Raw genomic sequence first — 24040 nt, 5'->3', positions numbered from 1 at the left:
TTTGAAGTGCTTTAAAAACTTCAGCTAATCCATAGCGCTAACGATGAATGCCAGGAGGTACATGCATTTCCTAGGACACAGACAGCTCCAATAACCTGTTTGCTTAATTTTAGTCTATGCTATTTTCTTTTCAGATATTCTACACCTGCACCTTTAAGTTCTATTCTTCTACTGCTTGGCTAATGCAAACTGAACTAATTTCTAAGTAGGCTTTATTTCTTAAATTTGCAGGTTTTGTCACTGAGGATCGAAAAGGACCAATTGTGCTACACCATAGAAAGAAAGTGGTGGCTCTCAGGCAGGCATCCTTTCCAAATGAGCTGGGATTCCCATAAGAATATAGTGCAAAATTAAGTAATGTAATGCCATTTTTTGCAGTATAGGACAAGTTGTAGTTTGTACAACAGGTCTTGCAACCAATTACTGAATGATAGAATGAAAGCTGAGAAAGTGAAGGAACAGTTAAAATAAAGCACTGCTGCCTGCTTCTAAAAATCACTTAGTGCACATTCAAATAAGTTTGGGTTAGCTGGTAGACAACAGATATAATAGCAGTTTTCAGAAAGCTAAAGGGCAGTAGTTTAAGTAGTTGTTACCTCTACAGATGGTGGATGCTGGATTGGTAGAAATAAAAATCTGAGTCTGTCCATCTTCTACAGATAGAGCAATGGATTTAAAAATAACCAAACCACCCAAAAAACCCCACCCCAAATCCAACAAAAAACCCCTTAGCCTCAATCATACAACTCATTTAGAAAGACCCATTGACAAATATTTATCTGGCCTACCTCAACTCTGATGGAAACTGTTAGCTCAGCATCAGAAAAACCCTAAGCTCCCCAAAATTGTTGCCAGAAGTCTTGATCCTGCTTCTGCTGAGATCAGTGAGGACTTTTGACACTCAAACTGGAAGAAGGATTAACATTAAAATCACCAAGTGTGTAATAGAAATAACAACTCTGATATCTTCTTGCTAGTAAATTGCAAAGCACTTAAAAAAGACCTGCAAGGGAACTAAATCATAGACATGGAAGGCTATGTGGCAAGATTTCCCACTAAGCCAGGGATAGATTGCAGCTCTTTCAAGCCCTGCTGTGCTCCTTTATTACATACAACTGTAAAATATCTGAATGAGTGTCCCTCAAAGTAATTTTCTGCAAAGAATTAACAAAGCAAAGCAATTCTGTCTTTCATCCTATATTTCTTTAACAAGTGTCTTAACCTATTTCAGGAAGGTTTAGTGTGGAAATTCACACATCTATATTGGCCAATTATTTCTTGGGGAAGTATTTTCACTGTAATATCCTAGAGCAGAAGATCACCTCTCTGAAACTAGTATGTTTACAGAGTTTTATAATTCCTGGGTTTATGATATTTTATGTGTTACTGTTAATGGTCTGGTTCGGAGAAAGGACAGTGGTCTGATACAATTGCATATACATTCTGTGGGTGATATGGAAAATAGGGGACAAGTTAGAGAAGCCAGCTTAGTCTGACCGTTTTGAATTTCCCAATTATTCTGCAACTTCATGAACTCCAGCCGATCCACAGTCCTAAACTTCTTTTGGAATAAAATTTATTTTCTTACACTAAGAGTTAACTGCCTTTAGGTGGTACCCCAAAGCTTTCCCTTTTGCACAAATTCAAGGAAGCCTAATGCTAGTAGGGAAGGGTAAAGTGAACTGAAATGATGATGGCTAGATTTTGATGTTACTGTTGTTTTGGAATAATCTTGATTTGAGTTTCTTTAAAAGGTTACTCTATTAAAAAAAAGATGAAAAATTGGATCCTCTAAAATAACTGTTTTTAATGTAATCTGCTGCAAGATGATGATCTATGTGTGACTAGTGGACTTAGAAAACTACCTACCAGTAGAGTAAAACAATTGTAAGGTGTTTAATACTTTTTGCATTAGTAAATAAAGGGGACAGCAGGAATCATTATCTAATCTGGTGCAATACTGATGAAGCCTCTGAATGTTAGTATGGGAGACCGTGTGTGTCACAGTTACGGTGCATTTATGATTTATATGTTTTAAGTATTCAGTAATTCAGTTTTATTATAAACACCCTATGTGTTATAACTATCTTTTTTCTTGAGATCAATTTACCTACTCAGAAATAATTCATTTGGGTAAGAAGGAGCAAGTAAGTAAAAACAGGGGCAAAGGACAAGCTTTTCTTGCTGTTTTACTTCCAGAGTCTTATTCCTCGGTGTAAGTGGAGTGACATGGAGCATTTATTTTAATTCCCTTTGAGGGCCCTGTGAGCACTCACTTCCATTTTATTCTGTCTTTCACGGAGTAGACTTTTTCCTTCTGCTTCTAAAAGAAGTTTCTGGTAACCAGCAGAACACCAGGCTGCCTTAGGACATTAGACAAATAGGAACTTAACAAAGTTGTTGACTGAATCTTAAATGGGCTAGGTCAGTCGGTCGGGGCTTCTCTGAGTTAGTTCCTGGGTAGTCCTGTGAAGAAATTATGAAACAGGAGCATCAGATGTCTCCAGCTTCCATAACCATCCTGCAGAATTTTGATACTCGAAAGCAAAGCCTCTGCTATACTGATGACTGTTGCAAGCGTTTGCTTGGTATACATTTGTCGTACACAAGGCCATTATTTTAAAATAATGTAAAACCAAATTTTATTCAAATCATGTGAGAAAGTTAAAACCTGATTGTTCATGTTATGCAGACTCTAGGGAAAAAGCCTTTATTTTTCCTATGGGCCCTTTCCTCCAAATGATTACAGAAAACAGAAGGGAGAAGTAATGCTTAATCACCACACTCAGTGGTTTTATTCTTGCTACTGTAACTGTACTTCAGGAGCATTCAGGAAATATGTGCAAGTTTTAAAATGTATACCTCCTTTTTTATTTTGTTGGCTACTAAAGTGAGTACTGGATTAATTTTCGACTCTACTCTTTAATGTGCTCCTAAGCGATGTGGTGAAATGCACATATGACCTTCTGAAAAAAGGATATTAATTTCTGATCTCCCCTTTGTAGAGTTAGAGGAAACTCCTAGGGATGCTGGGTGTTTTGCTTTGTGTTGGGAAATAGGCTGAAAATGGACCAGGAGGACAACTGCGTGGTGCTGTTGCACAGTCTGCATTTCAGCACAACTCTGCTGAAGCACAGGGTGCCCTACTGGGGCTATGCTGCCTTTGCCAGCAGAGACCCTACCTTTCAACCTAACATGTCTTGAAGATGTTTTCCTGCTCTGGAGTTTATGCCATGTCAGGTTATTGGTATATCAGCAAAATCACCGCTGCCTTGATCATTAAGGGGAAAAAGAAAAGCGGTTGGGGGGGAAGGAAAGAATCAAAGAGGGCAAGCTTTTTTTCTACTTTTAGAAGTGACCAGATGACTCTAACATCCTGTGGGAAGACATGGGAGACTTTCATGCTCCCTCTGCAAAGATGTGTTCAACTGATATTTGACATTGCCATGAAATATTGAAATGTTTGGCAGGAAGGATGGAGGGGTGACTGAAACTGTTAGTGATGGAGCTACCCAGACAAAAGGCTTAATCTGGGGGACAGTGCTGGCAGTGCTTTGGTAAGGTTTCCAGTTCTGTAGTAGGAACGCCCATTGCGCAAGAGGAGAAATAATACATTGAAGTTGTAGACTTTTTTAAGTATGGAAAATAAAGACAAGAAAATTGGCTTCAGAAGGCATTCCTAATGCTTAAACCATTCTCTGGAATATACAAGTACTTAGACTGAGGGGGGAAATGGAGAGTAGATGAAGAGAATATTTTAAAAAGTATTATTTTTTAAGGTTGACTGTTATTGTAACAGCCCAACCATACAACCATCTAAAAGTTTTATCGCTTATGACAATATTTGAACTTCTTCATGATCAGTATTCACAGCCAACCATTAGTTTACATAGGTATCCAATAATTTTAAATGTCAAACAAGTTCTTTATCTAGCATGGACTGATAAGAAAATATTGTTTGCTTACCTCATTCAAAGCAAGTTGGATCACTTGGCTTATTTTAGAGCATACTTTACTATACCATACTGAAAGCCTGGCCAGGAGAATTAACCTTTTGAATGAATTTAGGTCCAAATATTGGTGGCAGTAACGTGCCTTCAAATACCTGTTTGAAATGTGGGAAGGTTACGCCTTTACAGAGAAGGAACTGCAGCAAAGCTGTGAGTGTGTGGCGGTCCAGCAGTTCCAGCTGAGATAAGCTTATCTGACACTCTTGCAGTGGTGCTGTGCTTGTGTCTACTATGGAAAATAGAAGAAAGATGTCACCTGGCTTATGTTTCTGCATAACGTCTCTTTCAAACTTTGTCTGAAGATTCCAGATTAGGCCATAGCTAAGCAAAAAACTGTCTTTTTTTTTTTCTGGCACCTGACTTCTTAAAAAAGATAATTCTGACATTTTATGTGTGGGTGTGGTGGGTTTTTTTGATTGTGTGGTGGCATTTTGGTGTGTGTGTTGGGAGGGGGGGAAGTTGTTTGTGGTTTGCTGTTGGGCTTGGGGTGGGTTTATTTTTTATTGGTTTTAGAAAACCACTCACCACAAGTTTACAAAATTAATCATGAAACCTACCTTCCTACTGCATATGGAATGAGTTCGCCTATATCGAGGGTTACTTATACTGTGGTACCTTTTGGAATGACATAACGAAATGGTTTCTGAAAATAATCTAATACCACTTGTGTGATCTCTGCTGGAAAACAGGCTAGTAGGTGATCCTCCTAATGAGCCTTAATATAGTTGTGCATCTTCAGCAAAAGGTAGCTAGGTTTGTTTCCTGTAATGGAAGAAAACATTGAATACTGCTACTATTTTTACTTAAAATGAAGTAAAGGATTAGATCAATTTGGCAGCCATGCTAAGGATTTGCTGAGTGTTGTGGTAACAACTTAAAAAATTCAGGCTGTAAAATATCATTAAAATTGGGATTAATTGGGATTAACACACATTGGGTGGTGGGGAATGCATTATTAATTCTCCTTGTCACCTTCACAGATTTCAGGCCTGTGTTTCACATGAAAAGAAATACCTCATGGATTCATGTGACTTTCAATAAATATCTTTTTATTGATCCAATATAGACATGCTCTTTACAAGAACAGCATTTAAAACAGGTTTATATTTACCAAAGCAGTACATCCTTGGGTTATTTTGGGTTTGTTTTTAATTTGCTTGTCCCCTGACCCTCTTATTTCCTCTGACAATAGCTATTCCTAGCCTATAAATGTGCTCTGAACACAGAGGAACTCTGCTGTTAACTATGCTTTAAGAAGTGTAAATCTATGATAATAAATATCCTAAAGTCAAGAAAGACTAGATGTTAAACTTCTTTCTCATGGCCAGTAGGAACAGAAGTTTGATATAACATATACAAAAACTAGAAGAATATTTTTCTGGTTAAATATTCTTTTTTGCTTTTCCTGTTTCCTAGTGACACAGTTGGAAGCAGGAAACTCTTTCTGAGTTTTGAGCTGCAGTAGTCCAAAGGATATCCTTGTCTCTCTCCACCTCTATAAATAAAGTGGGAGAACTTTTACCCTGCCTCTAAAAATTTGTATGTGTAACTTCTAGATTGTTTACAAGAGTCAGAGCTGTTTGTACCTATTTGACTTGTTTGCAACTAATGAGAATTGAAGTCTTGTACACCCAATAATACTTTGAGGTTTTTGACAAATACTAGATCCTCTCTAAACACACCCATGCAGAATCTAGGCATCTAATTATTTACTTCCGTTGCATAATTCTGTCTGCACGGGAAATATCGCAGGAAGATCAGGTTTTGGTTAAAAAGTAAAAACTTACTTTATTTTATAGTTGAACAATTTTTGGCTTCTTTCGTCTTCCACTTAGTAAATTTTCCAGAATACATCATATCTTAATGTAACTCAATATTTGTATTGATAAGATGTGCTGAATTAGCATTTGCCTGCCTTCCTCAGCAAAGCACAATGAAGTTCCTTTGCAATGGTCTAATTTTGGTTTAAGCTTTCAGGTTTTTTTTAAGAGCACTTTATTTCTAGAACATCTGCTTAATCACTCGAGCCAGTTTGCTACAAGCCCGCACCAAAGTTAGCGGAAATGTGTGGTTTCAAGGAGGAGCAGTATCAGCTTGTGTGTTAGCTGCCTGAATATCAGGTTCCCAGTTCCTACAGGAAAATGTTGGAATGGTCAGACAGGAATCACAAGAATGAAGAAGAGGATGTAAAACTTCATATAAAACCTCAAGAAGTTCAATCTCTTTACTTTGTCATGTGTAGGCTAAAGGTATTTTTTTCCAATCTATAACAAATAGGGTCTTGAAAATAGATATGCTTCTCTTATTGATTAATTAGAACAAAGTTCAATATTTGCAGTGTGAAGCTAAGGAAATTATTGTAAAGAAGGTGCATATTATCTAGAAATGACAGTAAATAACCTTTATGCCAATTTTAGTAAAGACAAGAATAGGTTTTCCATTACAGGGAACACAAAAATTTGGATATCTTTCTTTTCTTGAATGGTTATTTTCTTTCGATTTAGCATATAATTCAGGAAACTCCTAGAGTTTCTCTTATGCAGGAGATCAGGCTGTCAGAGCACCAGTGGACTCCCTGATTACTAATAAATGCTCTGCTATATTGACAAGATTTAGCGGGCAAAAGCCTGACTATGTTGAGTTCAGTGGAAATACTGTCGCTAATTTAAATTATACCATAACTTTGCAACATTTTATTTGCCTGGGGGAGTAAAATACCCAGTAGTTATTCTGGATTATGAAATGGGATTATAAATTATTATTTTTTAAAAGATGGTATAGTCAGGAGATGAAAGCAGGATTTTACTCCTCTGCAAACAGCAAGGAGGCTGCATTCAGCCGTGCTGCTCGCCGTGGTTCATGGGGCATATGCGATCCAGAACATCCATTCAGTGCGTTTGAGAGAGGAAGTGTGAACAGCAGCATCAGCAGATGAAGGTGCCTGAATTTTGCAGTTTTTCTGGAAATTCAGAGCTTATCTTTTACCTTACCACAGCAGCAGTTCCCAAGCACAGTGGTACTGACGGTGCCATAGGCTGGAAATTTCTGCAGTCAAATGTTCTACTATTCCTGTTGAGGAGTAATTTTTACCTTTCCAGTCAGCATAGACAAGGCTGGATCCATCAACACTGCATAACTGCTGTCCCAGGAGGGAATAAGGCTGACACTGGTACTTTGGCGTTGTACCACCTGCTGAGATAAGATGGAGGAACAAATATCTGAATCATGGATCGCTAATTTAGGCCATGGACATTGACTTTCCCACCTGCAGAGAAGGTTGATTTCACTTACTTCTGATGTCAAGATCTAGCTAAAGACAGAGAAGGAGAGAAGAGATCAGAAATTCCACTTGCAGCCTTTTGTAAGAAGGGATCTAACATAGAGAGCAGAAAAGGAGCAAGGAAATAATATATTCAGAAGGAATTTCTGATCACAGACAGAGAAGTAATCATCCAAACAAAACAAAACTGAGCAAAGAAACATGTAATTGCTTTGTCTTTAACTGTTCTTTCTGTTTTCTACCTAGTCCCCAGACACGTCAGGAGGAATGCAAAAACTTCCATCAGTTCCCTCTTTGAACACCCCCACTGCCCCAGACACACTCATTCACTCTTAGTTTTTACTAAGGGCTGAGAATGTTTGTCCCCCCTCTTTGTCTGGGAGCAAAGGGAGAAACCTTTCCGGAGAAAATGCATGTTAGTAGCCTTATTTGTGGGATCATCTCTTCATCAGGACTGTACTTCTTCACCATCCGACAAGCTGTCCGTCAATATCCCAGTCAGTTGTCTGTTTTTCCTTCACTTGGTGTTTTCACCAGGGAGGTTTTACCTCACCATGCAGTTGCAAAGCAGGAGAAGGAAGAGCTGGAAACCGTAACAGGGGTGGAGCATGAGGGTCACCTACATCCTTTGTTTCCACTCCCTTTTTTTTTTATTTCTCCCCCCAAAGGTAAGGGGTTTCTTTGTGGTCCTTTGTTTTCCGCTTCAGAACATGTTATGTGATTCTGTGATTCTGCTCCTACACTGCTTTGCAAAAACTGCACCTGCTGCAGGGCACCAACTCTGTTTGGGGTCCCTTGTGCCAGGCAGTGTACAAAGACCTACTAAGGAATGGCTTTGTCTAAGGAGCTTTAAATTTAAAAAAGCAAATGGAAGAATTATGGAAGAAAGGAAAACTGAGATGCATAGTATGATCTACCCCTGCTCACACTGGGAAACTGATTCAGCCTAGTGGCTTCTCTAAAACATTGTCATTACTGTTGACTAAGAAATACAGTAGAAAGCTACTTTAGAAAAGGAGGTATGGCAGGTGTCGAAAAAGTCTGGTACTTGCTGTTTATGGTAGGTACACCAAGAATTGTAGATAATATTGCAGGAGATTTAGGAGCACCTTTAATGTATTTCTATCCTGTTCACCAGCATACTGCCTAATAGTGTAGCAGAGCCTAAATCTCTTAGAGTGGTGGATTTCATGCAGTAAATGCATGGTGCCAAGGAGGCATCCCAGTTTCCTGAACATGACTTTGTACCCCAAAATTAGGTTTACAGAAAAGACTGATCTCAGTGACAAATCACAAAAGTCAGCTGGTCAGAGAGACTGTAAAAAAGTTATGTTTTAACTTTTTCCAGGTATTTTGTACCCCTTTTGTCTAGGTCTGGCATCAGATTCTTAAACCGATGAAAAAAACCAAACTAAAACAGAACAAAAAAACTAGAAGTGTCTGTTTCCAAAGACAAAACCAGGTATGGCACCATTGTGACATTCTCATCATTTATTCTAGTTGTTAAAGCAGTTCGTTTTGGATGTAGAAGGTTTTTTTTATGCTTGAGGAAACAAAAACCCACCTTGCACTGAACAGTCCGCCTATTTGTTTATATGGGGAATGAAGATGGCCCCTTGTGTTGAGGCTGTGCTGCTGGGAAGGAGGAGCTAGGTTTGGTTGGCAGGAGAGCAGTTCAGGACTCATTTCTGCCCCCTCAGCTGAAGATAGATCCTGGGAATGGGGAGACCTATATGAACGGGGGCTGGGAGATGGTAGTTTTCTTTGTCTCCAGACTGTTGAATATAAAACTATTCTGATAATATGTATACAACTTCCTTCTAGTCCTCTTCCTTCTCGCAGCAGAAGTAGCTATATCCCAAGCAAAAACAATGTTTCATCCTGTCAAACTTGGGTAGAAAGGGGAGGAGAGGATAAAACATGAAAACAATTAAAAGTGTTTATTTTTAATAGTGTCTGGCAGTAGTCAGAGTTTTCAAAACTATAAATAAACAAAGATCATAGTCAATGATGAGAAACATATGCCATGCACATGTTTTTGAAAATGTAGATAAAGAAAACAGACAATGAATAGTACTATGTAGATGCCTCTTTACAGGAGACTCATCGAAACTACCATTATCATTTAATAGTATCAGAAAGCAGTTGTGTCCCTTTGCCCAGTGAAGAATGTAAAATTAAGGTGCTTGTGTTACCACTGTCCTGCTGGATTTCATCTCCTTTTCCTCTTTTATTTGGTTTGGGGACAGGACTCGCTGTGCCTGGAGAAGGCATGTGTAGCACGGTGGGCCCAGGTCCTTGTACCGACCAGCCTGTAGCTGCTTCTGTAACAAGTGCAGGATTTAAAGAAATCTCCTCCTGCGTGAAAGCAGGAAGCTACGTTCAGTGACTGACCAGTGCTAAAGCTCTGGCAAAGAGTGCAAAACCTAAATTTCTGATGTTTGAAAGAAGACGAGAGCAACTTAAGGATCAACCCAGACTAGGAAGCTAATACAAACCACGGGGCATGGTCAGCAGCCCCCCTCCGTCGCTGGCGATGGGTGCAGGAATACGGCTCCAATTATCTGAGCTATTTATGTGCACTTGCTTTTGGCAATCTTGCTTTGGAATGCTGTTTGTAAAAGGTTTCATACTTTTCTATTAAGCTTCTTAAAGGACCATTATGCATTCACAAAAATCCATATCCATCGGGTAAGGAATGTTTCCTGACTCAATTAACACCGTGTGCATACCAATTGCTGCCATTCTGGAGTGTGATTCAGTATTCCAAATGTGCTTGCATATTAAGAGAGGAGGTTAGGAAACAGAGTGGGAAAACAGTACATTTTACAAGGAAAGAATAAAGAATAATAGCTTCTTAGTGATTCTGAGGAGCTAGAAGTCTTCATTTAAAAACCAGCCCTCACCAGCTTGTTTTGTGGTAGGTTTAGTGTCTGATACTAGTTAATACCTGTGCAACACAGAGCTTTACAAATTAGAAATAGAAATAATTTCAGTGATCTTTGCCAGTTATTTTATTTTCCTGAATGTTATCCTTATTCAAGTAGTATAGTTATGGGGTTTTAATTATAGATGCTTAAATTGGTTCTAATATTCTTTATCACCCCGTTTTACAGAGCTTTAGAAGGATTTTTTTTGGTGACATTGTTTTCACAGTAGGCTTTTTGGGTATCAGCATTTCTGAGTTTTAAGGCAACAGCTACATTCTTAGCATCTAGTCCTGATATCATAACATTGAGATGTAGGTGGATCCCTTTAAAAGCTCTAATGTTTTCATGTACCTTCTATGCTATGCTTAACAGCAATTAAGACTTGCAAATACACATGCTTTCTATTTTTCATGCCTGTAATACTACTACTTTTAAGTGTTGTTTTGGTTGACATTTGCTCCTGGTGCTGTGTGTAGAACTGTAGTTACATAGTACTTTGTGTTTTAACGCTGAAGGTTTTCCTTTCTAAAAGTACCAAGATGAATGATATAAAAGGGCATAATGCATCTTAAAAAAACAGGATGGTGACTAAAACATTATGGAGGGGATGTGTTATTCTTTTTTTGCATGAGGAGACCAAGGCAACATTCCAGTTCTCAAAGAATGCATAGAAAGCATAAAAGCAAACCCCAGAATTACTGACAAACCTGAAAAACATTGGAAATAGAGGGAAGAATGCATCCACCTGATCGAAGAGAAGGCTGGTTTCTAAGCCACCTTTAGGTTGAGGAAAATAATTGTTTGAGGAAAACACGAGTTCTCCAAAGGACCTTGAAAGAAACAGTACGTAACAGTGACTGACACAATTTCAAGTGGCTTGAAGTGGGGAAATTAAATTAAAATGGGAATATGCAGACAGAAAATAATAGATGCAACCTTCTGCTTGTAAGGCATCAGGGGCAAAAATTTGTTTTGACAGAAGGACTTTAGAGAAAGATGGAAGCATGTTAGAATTTAGTTGGACTTCAGGATTATTGATATTAGTAGAATTGTTGCACAGCTGTTAGTGATAACTGGATTTGTTGGCTTTTCATGTTAGGGCGTCTATCGATGGACTTTCTAACTTGGCCTCAAAATACCAATCTACTTAAATCCTCTACAAAATTAGTTCAAGCCATGCTATGGTTTATTTTTTAAAACTCTGTTCATGCATAAATGAGAGTTCTCAGTCTTTATTTGCTTTCCCTACGTTTGCAATTGGCCATTTAAAAACAAGTTAGTTATTAGAACCACTAGCTATGCATGAAATCTTCTCTATAATGCTACTGTTGGCATTCAGATAGGATTCCACATAACTGAGTGACAAGGACAAAATGAAACAGACAATGCAACATTTTACTATCTTAAGCATCTATTGTATCATGGGATTCTTAATTTATAATCTGAATGGCAATGATTAAAATGTTATTTTCCCTTTTCTTCCCAGTGAATAAAACAGTAAGCAGTGAAGTACAGGTTAGGTTAGTATGTCATTTTAATTCACTGAATGCATGAGAGCAAATAACCCAGAAATTCACTGAATATCATTGCCATTAAGTTGATTAAGAAGGGAAATAATAGAGTAATAACTACTTTTATTTTGCACCATTCATATAGTGTCACAAGATGGTACAGTCATATAAAAAAAGACATTGATAAATTGGCTTTAATTCATCGGAGGGTCAGTGAGATTGCTGGGGGGCTACAGCACCCGACACGTAAGGAGGGGGAGAGAGTAGGGTTTCGTTCTGCGTGGAGAAGAGGATGCAAAGGGAGGATCTTAATGCTACCTTCAATTATCAAATGGGCAGTTGAAGAGAGGATGGCAGATAGACTTTTTTCCAGAGGTACACAGCAAAAGAAAAAGAGGGAATAGGTACAATTTGCAGCAAGGGAAATTATTTTAAGAGTTAAGGAAAGAAAAAAACTTTGCAGCAAGAATGGCCAACCACTGGAGTGGGCCCAGAGGATATGAAATCCCTGTCTGTGTAGCAGTTCAAAATGTCACTGGACAAGGCCTGAGTAACCAATTACTTTTGAAGCTGGCACTGTTTTAACTGGGGTCTTGGACCAGGTGATGTCCAGAGCTCCCTTATGACATAAATCATTCTGTCATTCTCTGACTGTGCTTCAAACTCAAAATACTAACAGTGACTATAAATTGTATTTAAAGGCCATTAATGATGTTGCACAAATAGGTATTGCTTCTGCTATTTACGTCTATGACCACTGTCATCTTCCTGACCTTAGAAAATCCACTATACGATTTTGTCTCTTATGCAGTGAAGACAGTACCTAACCTGCCACCTCTAGAAGTACAAAGGAGGGTATTAAGAGACCCTCACAATTCAGGAGGGTGAGGAAAAGACTCATTTGACTTTCTTTATGCAGGGAGATACAGAGAGAAAAAACATTTTTGTATGACTTCTCTGCCTCAGCCTTTAACAGTCAGACCAGTTATCCCCAGGGTATTCAGCCCCCTGAGCTGGACGGCAGGGATGGATTGCAGAATAACCCCCCATAATCCAGGAGGAAGCAGTTTACGACCTGCTGCTCCACCTGGACACGCACAAGTCTATGGGGCCAGATGGGATCCACACAAGAGCACTGAGGGAGCTGGTGGAGGACCTCACCAAGCCACCCTCCATTTACCAGCAGTCCTGGTTAACAGGGAGGTCCCAGATGACTGGAGGCTTGCCAGTGTGACACCCAACTACAGAAAGGGCCAAGAGGAGGATCCGGGGAACTACAGGCCTGTCAGCCTGACCTCGGTACCAGGGGAGATTATGGAGAGGTTCATCTTGAGTGAGCTCACCAGGCAACTGCAGGACAACCAGGGGATCAGGCCCAGCCAGCAGGGCTTCAGGAAAGGCAGGTCCTGCCTGACCAACCTGATCTCCTTCTGTGACCAGGTGACCCACCTGGTGGATGAGGGAAAGGCTGTGGATGTGTCTACCTGGGCTTTAGCAAAGCCTTTCACACTGTCTCCCACAGCATCCTGCTAGAGAAGCTGGCAGCTCATGGCTTGGACGGGTGTACTCTTTGCTGGGTAAAAAACTGGCTGGATGGCCGAGCCCAGAGCGTTGTGGTGAATGGAGCTAAATCCAGTTGGCGGCCAGTCATGAGTGGGGTTCCCCAGGGCTCAGTGCTGGGGCCAGTCTCGTTTAATATCTTTATCAGTGATCTGGACGAGGGGACTGAGGGCACCCTCAGTCAGTTTGCAGATGACACCAAGTTGGGTGGGAGTGTTGACCTGCTCGAGGGTAGGAAGGCTCTGCAGAGGGACCACTGGCATGTGTACATCAACATCCAAAAATATGTCCTCCCAGTTCCTCTTAAAACGGTGTGAGAGAAAGAGGGTGGCTCTCCCAAAAGCCCTATGTTCGTGCAGGAATAGATGCCTGGGTCTGTGGGACAAGAAGCAGCTGCTGTCCCCTCTGCACTTTGTGCTCTGCCTTCTGCCCGACAGAGTTTCAGTTTTCTGTGCAGTTTTGCAGTATGAACCTTGTGCCATGTGAGACCTCGGAAGATACAAATTTTTAAAAAAGCTGCTTCTCCTTTGGTTGACCATGCAAAAGTGTGATCCTTCTGCTCTTGTGCAAGTAAATAAAACAGCATGAAGAGATGAAGGCTAGAATGCTAAAAAATATGTGCCATTATTAGCATTTCTCAACAATTTCAGTCTATTTTCTGAGGCAGCTGAGGGAATCTCTAACAGTTGGAGTTGTGCTTGGTTGTCATCAGAAATTTACACCGACATATATTCCCATGAAGGTATGATTTTTTGGTGGGGGTGTGTGTGTTTATATAATTTGCAATGACTCTGAATTATTCATTGGAAAAAACTTGTCTCAGCTTTGAGAAACAGCTAACACACTAGCTTTTTTTCCTCCAAATATTATTTATTTATTTCACTGTTGATAATTTTGTGATCATTATTCTACTCCCCACTGATAGCCGATCATTATTTGTGCATGACTTTGGAGCTACATTCTCAGTTTCTAACAGAATTTTGCATTGGTCTCCGCTCTGCTGCGGAACAAATAAAGGCACATTTTTTTCACAAGAGGTCTCTAACTTCAAGGGCCTCCTTATTTCAATGAGAAGTTTAGTGCAACTTTTTTGGAAACCTGTCACCCTGCAAGGACAGAAGTGGACAAAACCACTTTGATTTCAGATACAATACTATATTTATAACTGTAAATATGATGCAAAATATAAGTGGAGGGAAAACAATGCAATAATATTTGAAGGCTTCTTACATTATGATTTCTTAACATAAAAACAACACAGAGGTGTTTCTCACTGTGCTAATGCCGAATAGCAGAAATGGAAATCCTGTTTTGTCAGTTCTTCCTAACACAGCATTGTTCCCCTGGTACGCAATTCCCTGCTCTGATTACTCCGTCCTGAATGACACAGTTTCCACGTTTCCTTAAATGATTGCTCAGCCTGTGAAATAGGTTCAGGACCGTTTTGCCAAGAGTCTGTTTCCGCGCCTAGTTTTATCCAATTAATTCTAGTGATTGATAACAATTCTGAACAATTTTGCTTTTATTGTTTTATTATCTTTGTTTTGAAATAATCAGTGCCACATATGAGCTCTTTGTGGAACAGGACTATCCTACCTCTAATACTGATGTATTAGTTCACTATGTGTGAAGCTAAAAATCATTGGGTTCTCTCGATGTGAGTGTTGTACCGTGTGCTTTTATGCATTCTGCTGTTTTCCTCTATCACCTTTCAAATAATGTCTTTTCACAGAATTCCAAGCGTCCCAGTGGAAATCTGCTCTGGACTGTTTTTCTCCCTGTTACTTTACCTATTCTTTTTCTAGGCCAAATCTCTTCTAGGCTTGTTTTTTTAATCATTTCACTGCAAAGGCTTACAGACATAACATGGTGTTATGCTGATGTGAAGAGCAGCATGAGATACAGTCATGACGGCATAACGGTGTTGGGATACAGAGGTGCTGGAGGAAATGGGGTGAATGATTCATTGTTTCACTACTGTCAATAAAGGGTCAATGTTCAAGGAATTAGGGGGCTGATAGAGTGCCAACTTCTGGATAAGAAATAAAACAAAAGCCCTGACAGTTTGCGGTTATTAAAGTTTCCATGGCTCTCTTCCAATACTAACATACAATTTTGAAATCCTGACAAAATTCAAATTGACTTATTTACATTCTGCCTCCCCATATTTCCTATTATTGTATAACACATGCTCGTTACTTAATTGCTGTGCAATGTCCTGTGATGCCAAGCAGGTGCTGCTGCTGTTTTGTACTTACGAACATGATCCAAATGTAATGTAAACCTGTAGTTTAATGAATCACCTGTATCTCTAAATTCTGATTCGTTTCTATATTGTTCAGAATCATTCAGGCTAGTACTGTTTTAGGATTATCTTCCTAAATTTATTTACATTCCTTTTTAACACTTACACGTTCAGCCACAGGATAAAATGTCTCTCTCAAGTACTGTTGTAAGGTCATGGAGTATGCATACACAGACAGGCCTATTTAAAATCCTTAAGACTTTTGATGTACAGAAATAAAAATAAAAAGAAAATAGCTGCATATAGTAATCTTCTTACTCCCTGATCTAAGAAAATGTATCCCTCACTTCTATGATTTAATCAAATAAGTAAGGAAAGAATTTAACTGTAAAGAAATTATTAAAATTAAGAATTATTTAATGTTTTAAGTGAACCTCTGGTCTTCTGCCTGCCAGAAGGTTCATCTGAGCAGGACCTGGCATTCTAGGACTCCTTAAGTGGTTCTTAAGTTTTCCTGGTTGGCTCTGTGGGCAAAAGCACAAATCACATTCTGGCTGCTGACCAAACCAAGAGAGAAAACTGTAAGGAGAGATGTCCTAGAGTGTGTTTCTTCTAATATACGTATGCAATAGCCTTGGGCTGTATTTAAAAAGATTGAAGAGAAATTGAAGGGTCCAAGGTCAACTATAAATTAAAAAATCCTCACTCAGTTCTGTTTAACAGCACAGACACCTGAATTCTCCAAGTATCTTTGACTTTAATATACACTGTAAACCCATAAATCTTTTTGCACACACCAAAATTCACCTAAGGAGCTCACACCCTATCATATGCTATCTGCTGTGTAAGTGTGCAAAGGCACCCAAGCTGCAGGCACACAGTCTGTCTAGAACTGGCAGTTTTGGAACCCAGAGAGTGCAGTGTTGGCTGCTTTTCAAGTTGTAGTGCCACAGCTTCTTTTTCTTCCCGTATTACAAGGGAATCTGGGGTTGTGCCCCTGCCCCAAGACACGGGGAAATTCAGTTGCTTGCGTGTCATGAGCTGGTTGAAGTTGCATCTTCTGAAGTCTGGAAAAATGGTTATCCACCACCAAGACTGTGCTCTGCTGTGCTGGCTGGTGACAACTGAAGCAGTACTGAGCTTTGTAGGTGCCCAGGTCCTTTCTTCCATCAGACCTGTTTAGACTGTGACCTCTCAGGGCAGGAATGATTCCCCTGTGCTTGTAAATCATCATACAAATTTTACTTCATATTTGAAGATGACAGTGAAGGAAGGGGAAGGTGAGCAAGACTTTTTTGTTTCTTTGTAATAAAGCAAGAAAAAAAAGGATCAGATGCACTGGGAACTGGAGAGGAAACTCTCCTTACTTTTCACCTCTAGTGTTAGGAATAACAGCTCCTGCATTTACTGTAGGATTTGCTAGATGGCTTCAATGTGGGTGTAAACCTTCTTGTTCCTTAATAAAACAATACTTTTCAAAAATTTTCAGGATCAGTGAGTTAGAAAAAATGTTAAAATTCTGCTAGCGTGTGTTTAGGGCTGAGTTTGACTGCAAAGTTCTGCTCCTCCTCAGCAAGGTTAACACTGAATGGAGCCCACGCTATGTCTCAATGTGTGTGTTTGTGCTTTCAAAAACAGTATAGATAAGTCAGAGTTCTTCAAAGCTAAAAAAGTTTTTGCAAATTTAAATGCTACAGAGTTTCTTTATGCTAAAGAACCGCATGCAACCACTACAATGTTGAGTGGTCTCGCGTAACAGTCCGTTTTGCTGTTTGCCAGTAAGCCTTATTCAACTTTGCCTTTAAAAATAGAAGAACAGAGGTTGTAATATTTATGATTCTTTAAATCAACAGCTGTGAAGAAAAAGATTGTTCCTGGGAAAGTTCCTATTAGCCTGGAATTTCACAAGGGCACTAACCTTTCTCCCACTTTATTAATAAACTTAGTGCCTAAAGGCTCCAATTAGGTATTAGAATGCAGTGATAACAGGCGCTGTAAATGTGCAAGACAAATCATCCCTAAGGGACTACAATACAATATTGTTTATAAAAAAATCTAGTAATTTCTTAAAATAGCTTTACAGCCATGGCAGGCTATTACTAACTTTGGCCTAGATCCTGCAATGAAAATGTGCATTGTGAGGCTCCATTGAGTAAGAGAAGGCAAAAGCTTGAGCTTTTTGTAAAAGCCCATTAAAAATGTAAGTCCCTGTTACAAATAGGAGTTTTAGTTCACTTTTAGCAAAAAGACAGGGTAATTCGCAGTTGATGCTGAAAATCTGCCCTAAGATTTACTAATCATATTACATAAAATATTGTCGAGAATCCTCCAAAGCTGTAGACTGCCATAAATAACACACAAATACAAGTAGAAAAGAAAGAAATCTGCTCGTTGACCTGGATGATGAGGCAGTCATTGATTACAGATGAAACCTTTGGTTTAGGTCACGTCCACAGCATTAGCTGAGGTGTCTGAAGTCAGGCAGGTGTGTGGGCCCTCCGTGACGGCCGCGGCCGGTCAGCACGGAGCTGCCTGGGGGACGGTCCTGTCTCCCGGTCTGGGCTGACCTTCGCCCACGGCCTGAAACCCCTTGCCCACCGCCACGCGTGCGAATGGCGCTTCGCACGCGGGTTCCTCAAGAGCGATGGAGAGGTGGCTACTTTCAAAACTAGATTCCCAGCACACGTTCTCGAGCTCCTGATGCTCCAACCTGTGCCTAGACTGATCGCACCCGCTCCGCAGCGAGCCTCGTCCTTGGCGCATCTTCCAGTTCCTTCCACCCCCCCTTAATTACCGGAGACCCACCTCGGGCTGACAGCACCGGGGGTCGGGGCAGGTAGCTGCCCGGGGGGGGGGGGCGGGGGCCCGGTGGGTGGGTGGGTGGGTGGGTGGTGGCGGGAGGAGGGGGCCCGCCCCGCGCCGCCGCCGCGCGGGCTGCGGCAGGAAAGGAGCGGCGGCTCCGAGGAGGAGGAGGAGGAGGAGGAGGAAGGGGGGGGTCCCTGCGAGCGGAGCCGGTCGCAGCGAGAGGCGCGGCGGGGCGGGGTGGGCGCAGGAGGCGTGGAGCGGAGCGGGGCGCTGCGCGGCGCGGCGGCAGCAGGCTCAGGATGCGCGGGCTGTGCCGCCGCCTCTGCCTGCTGGCCGCCGTGCTGGGGCTGTGCGGGGGCAGCAGGAACTGCCCCGACCTCATCGTGGACCGCTGCCTCTGCGCCGCCGAGCGCGCCAAGGGCCCCGGCCGCCCGGCCCTGCGCATCAAAGTGGTCTGCAGCGGCGGCGACTTGGTGGAAACTTTGCAACCCGCCGTCTTGCCCAACCGCACCGTGTCCCTGTGAGTACGGCCCGCGGGGCAGCGCGCACCTGGCCGCGGGGGGTGCCCCGGGGCGGGGGGTTGCGGGGGGACCCCTCGGCGCGGCCGCGCCCGCTGCCGCAGGAGCGGGCAGAACCGCGCCGCGCAGATTATGACCCTGCTCCGGCTTTTAAAAAGTATGTGAGAGTTTGGGTGGTGGTTTCTTTTTTCCTTTTTTTTTTTTTTTATTTTTTTTTTGTACTCGGTTTGGAAACTCTCGCCGGCGTGTTGGTCGGTCTGGGGCAGCTGGGCTTCCCCTGCTGTACATGGCACGCTGCTGTGTACGGTGGTTTGGAAAATGTCAGTGCTAGCAGAGCTGACGGAGCTCGCTGGTGCACCTTTCCGCCGGCGACGGGATGGGCTCAAACTACCCAGGCAATAAATGAATGGTATCGATAACGGTAAACTCTCTTCTGGAGGTCTGTGTGGTTAGCTGGTGCCCCCCTTCTCTCTTGTCTCTTCTGAATAAAGTTGGGAATTTGATGTCTCCTTTGTGAACAAGCGCCTGTGTAGAACCATTTGAAAGGACCGAATCTCCAGTCGTCTGGCAATTGAAAATGACTCATCCTGTTTTGCCTTTTTTTTTTTTAAAGTGACTTGCTGCCTGTTGCACGTAGCTAAACTTGAATAAATGGGATGGATCGTAAGTGAAGTAGTAGAACTTTTTGTAACTGTATCATCAAGTATAGGTGAAAGTAACATCCCTGTAATGGACCCAAGCAGCGATAGCTCTGTGACATTTACCCTTTAGATCACGCACGTATCAACAGACCTTTTACTGTTGAATTTAGTTCTGTTGACAATTCCTGCTGTGAACATCTCCACTGTTCGCTGCATTTCCTTTAGGTCAACACTTTTAGGAGACAACTGGTGAAGATAGTAATTTATAACATCTGGGGAGCTTGTGCTTGTAAACGTACAGATGTGCTGCCTGTGCTGCCGTTCAGTTTCAGCTAGAACTGTTGAGTGACCTGATGCAGATTAGCTGTGTGCAGATTATGCATTTGGGAAACTTTGGCTTGTTACTATGCAAGATACATTAATTCCACTTCCTGCTAAATTTTAATGGGTTGGTTTAGAATAAAATTGTTCCATCAACATAAGTTTTGACTTAGGTGATAAATTCACTGCTACTTTTCTGGTTTATTAACTGGCTGTATAGTTATAGCTTGTACTCCCCCAAAAGTATAAAATGTCAACATCTTGGGCAGGCAGAAACTATTTTTTCCCACTGGTTAAAGATCTGTAGAAACTCTCACACTCAGCATGTCTGCAAAGATTTTTCTTCTTAAGAATTGATTTACAAAGTCTTATTTAGTGGTTTGGGTTTTTTTTTTTTCCCCGAAGAAACTTTTAATGGGGTAAGTACCAGTAGGTGAATCCAGCTGACCATAAGATCAACAGAAGTATGTATTCACTGTAATGAAAAGAAATTGAATTGGAAACAGAAGTGAGACAAGATGAACGGGAGAGGTGGTGCATTTGAAGTGGTAGGTGGGAGGATTTGCTCACTTACACATAAGATTTCAGGCACCAGTAGCAAATTTGATCCTATCACCCTAAACACGTGCATTTCAGGTAACTCTTGCTCATACTCATTAGAACGATACCACACTAGGGTTTTTTTAACTTCATTACAAGTACCCATTGACCTGAGCGCTGATTAGCTGCTATTAGTTAATATAAAACATACAAAACATTGGGGTTTTTTGTATTTCATGTGGACAAGAGCAGTACCATGTATCACCTAAACTTATCCCTTTCCTCTCATGGTCTGTCTTCTCAGTTTTTTTTCTTCTCAGTAAGTAAATTTAGGGCTAAATCTTGAAGGTAAATAGGAAAAAAGTTTGAAGTCTGTGTTAGGGACATAATAATTTTTAGTAGCTGGAAGACACAGATGACAACTTGATTGAATGTGTCAAAGACTTTCCAGGAGAAACTGGTTTTGATTAATTAGATCACACTTGTGAGATTTGGATGGCTGCAGAAAATAATGATGAAAAGCTCAAACACTAGTGCTTTTACATTTGTTTTTGTAGCTGCATGGAAGACTTGGGCAAAATAGAATATTCTGGTAGATGCTGCCTACTTCCGTTCAGTTTTATGGGCCCGTGGAGAGAAAGAGAGCTTCAACATATGGAATATAACCTTTTGGATTGCTTTAACAATTAAGCAATACAGAGGTGAATAAGAGGAATGTATATTCAGATGCAGCAACACTGTAACGAAACAATATAACAAACAGTTTGGGGTTTTGGGCAGATTAAGTAATCTTCTCGTGTGTGTGTGTATATATATATACATTTATTATGTAGGGATGCTGCTTCCCTAGTGCTGTCTCCTTTTGGAAGGGAAGATCGAAGCCAAACTCTTCTAACTGTTCTGCAAAGATGACAGAGGAATTACCTCTGCTGTATCTCTATAGCCATTAAGAAATGAAGCTGTGGATGCGTAGCACTTCATTTATGTGCTAGGTAATGTTGCTTATCAGCAAATTTAAGAAGTTATGATTTGTTAGCTTAATGGTTTTTTTTCATGGAAGTGACCATGGACCTTGGCTGAGTTTGATGATTTAGGCTCGTTACAGTGTATATGTACTAAAAGTGTCGCTACTGAAAGTACTTCTGACACAGTCACACACAGTGACTACAAACTAGTGTGAAGTCACTGAAGAACTGCTTATTCTTGACAGGTCCAGACCAATTATTTCCATCTATGAGGTGGGGAAGTTTGCATAGTTTCTTTGAAATCATATGAACACTAGAGCTATTCAGTACTGTCTGAATGTTCCCAATAATAAAGAATCACACTAGAAATAAAATTAAAATATAAGCTGATAAAGCAACTATCCCCTCCTCTTTATTTTATATTAAAAAACAAAGCCAACAAAAAAAAAAACCCTTGCTCTGGACTCTGTTTCACTGTCTTCATTTAGTATTTTACTGCTTTGGAAATGGGATTCAGGTGCTTGATGTGGATCAAAAGAAAAGAACTTAGCTGTAGCTTCACAAAGTATTTGCATGTATCCTGTTAAAAGGAATTCTAGCCCTTATTGATTTGCAACATGTATTTCTGTGCCTTGGGGCAGGGGTGGAGTAAGGGAGTTTTCTTCTCCTCTTTTTTTTTTTTTTTTTGTTTTCCTCCCCATGAAGAACACAACTATTGAATCATTAGTTTATGGGATCTGATCTCCCCACTTCGCTCTTGGTAGGTGTGGAAGCGTAGACCCAACAAGTAAGAGTCATATCCCTTCAGGATAATATAATTAGACTTTATGGCTAAACACTTGGTAGTTCTTATATTGAATCAATATTTTACACGTTTTTTTTTTCCAACTGTGTGATTGGGTTGTTAAAGTGTAACTCTAGAGAAAAAGATTATTTGCAATTTTCTTTGTCTTCTATGCTAATGGAAATTTTAGTTGTATTGACTTTTTTTTTGACTGACTTGCTGAAATTTGGGCTATATGGAATATGATAGTGAAAATTGTGTTGCCGCTTTTTGCAATACAGAAGTCCCACAATATGAAATTTCAGGAATTAGCAGATTAGATTATCTTCTGAGTTATTCCATGTAAACTAGACAGTATGCTGGTAGGTTACTTGCTTTCTGTATTTTTATTTTCCCCTGTCAACTGGTGTTAAAAAGTTTATCCTTTTGGTCTTAAAAGTTCTCAGTTCAACAGAAGTCTTGACATCGCTGGGCAGAACACACTCTGAGGTTATGAATGCCAGCAGTTTCTGATAGTAGCATTGCTATTTTTTTTCCCTCCCTCAATTCAAAATGAAGCCCAACATTTATACTGAAGGTTGTTATTTTACAAATTTTACCCTCAGGTGCACCTATGGAAATCTGCTGTTTTAACTGTCATGATAGAAATAGAGAAAATTTAGGGTGGTTTGTGGCTCATAGCAATTCCATATCATATAGGACTCATCATGTGTTTTATATCTATGCATTTCTTCTGACTTTAAATTGAAGGTTGTCTCAAATGCCTCAGATTCTCAATTTCAGAGTGAGACTACGTGACTCCAGTGGGAATCCATAATACGTATGTAGGGGTTTCATCTTCAAAGCACTTCATAAACATTAAGTAGCCTTCTGAAAGCAGCATCGCCACGCTTTTCTCTGTCCCTGAATTACTTTTATGTCACATTCATTTATGTCACGTCTACTGGAATTTATTCAAAGTTATTACATTACTGTATTTGTTTCATGTCCAGTCTTGTCTTTGACACTCCTATATCCAGTTTAGGATATATCAATATGGTTTATTTAACAGAAGCATCTTGCTGTAAAAATAGATCACAAAAATATTCCTTATGTTCGAGAGAGCGTAGAGCTTAAGCTAGCCAAAGCAAACAAGGAAGAATTGAAGAAAGGATGAAAAAAAAATTATTCACTAGTTTTCCCCATTTTAAAACTCACATCTTTTTCTTTATTGATATAACTCAAGTAGCAATGCTAATTTGTAAAAAATGGTGTTATTAAAGAAGGTAGGCTAATTCTGATGATAAAGGTTTTCCCAAACATCTTCACCTTGGTTAGCTTCCTGTGTTCATTCAAAGTGGCAGAAAAAAAGAATAAAACCCAGGTTTTCTGCTCCATTATTTATGTGTGTATACATATTTATACATGTTTTCTCCAAAACTATTAAAAAAAAAAAAAAAAGCAAGAAACTCTTAACATAAAGCAAACAGACGTTAAAATACACATAAGACTTGGAAGGTCTGGGACAGATGGTTGGGGACAGCAAAATAACGAGAAGAGAAGAACACTAGAGACGAAAAGTCTTTAGATATGAGTCTAACCTTCCTTGACATTTCATGTTATAGATTCAGCTATAGCAGCCATAAAATACCTTAACTGAAAATTGTTTTTCTTCATCTTATTTCTGACGAGGAAATACCTGCACCTGGATTCTCTTGTCTACTTGCCAGTAGCAGGAAGGACTATGGCCGCTTCCAGGTGGTGACTTTCTTTGAATGAAACTGATGCATTGGCATTACTGGAAGTTTTGATGTGAGAGGAGGGTGAAGAAAATTCTGTTAAGCAAAATAGAATTCTCTTTGCAAATAATGCCCAAAATACAATAAAGGCTGCTTTAGTAGTTACCAGATTAACTTTTTAAAGTTATGAATCATGCTGAAGTGTCTTTCTC

The 24040-nt window shown here is 40.3% G+C and overlaps 1 protein-coding gene across 1 annotated transcript in view; it reads left to right on the top strand.

Moving 5' to 3' along the window:
- Window positions 1-18629: 18629 nt before the first annotated feature.
- The window catches only part of ADGRA1 (adhesion G protein-coupled receptor A1), a 291575-nt gene continuing 286164 nt past the window's right edge, over window positions 18630-24040 (top strand). The window contains exon 1 of the mRNA XM_064463875.1: window positions 18630-18861. Coding sequence (XP_064319945.1) covers window positions 18641-18861 — 221 coding nt within the window. The 5' untranslated portion in view covers window positions 18630-18640. The remainder of the gene's footprint in view (window positions 18862-24040) is intronic.

Source organism: Phalacrocorax carbo, chromosome 12 (assembly GCF_963921805.1).
Source record: "Phalacrocorax carbo chromosome 12, bPhaCar2.1, whole genome shotgun sequence".
NCBI lineage: Eukaryota > Metazoa > Chordata > Aves > Suliformes > Phalacrocoracidae > Phalacrocorax > Phalacrocorax carbo.
This window is presented reverse-complemented; position numbering and strand designations above follow the sequence as displayed.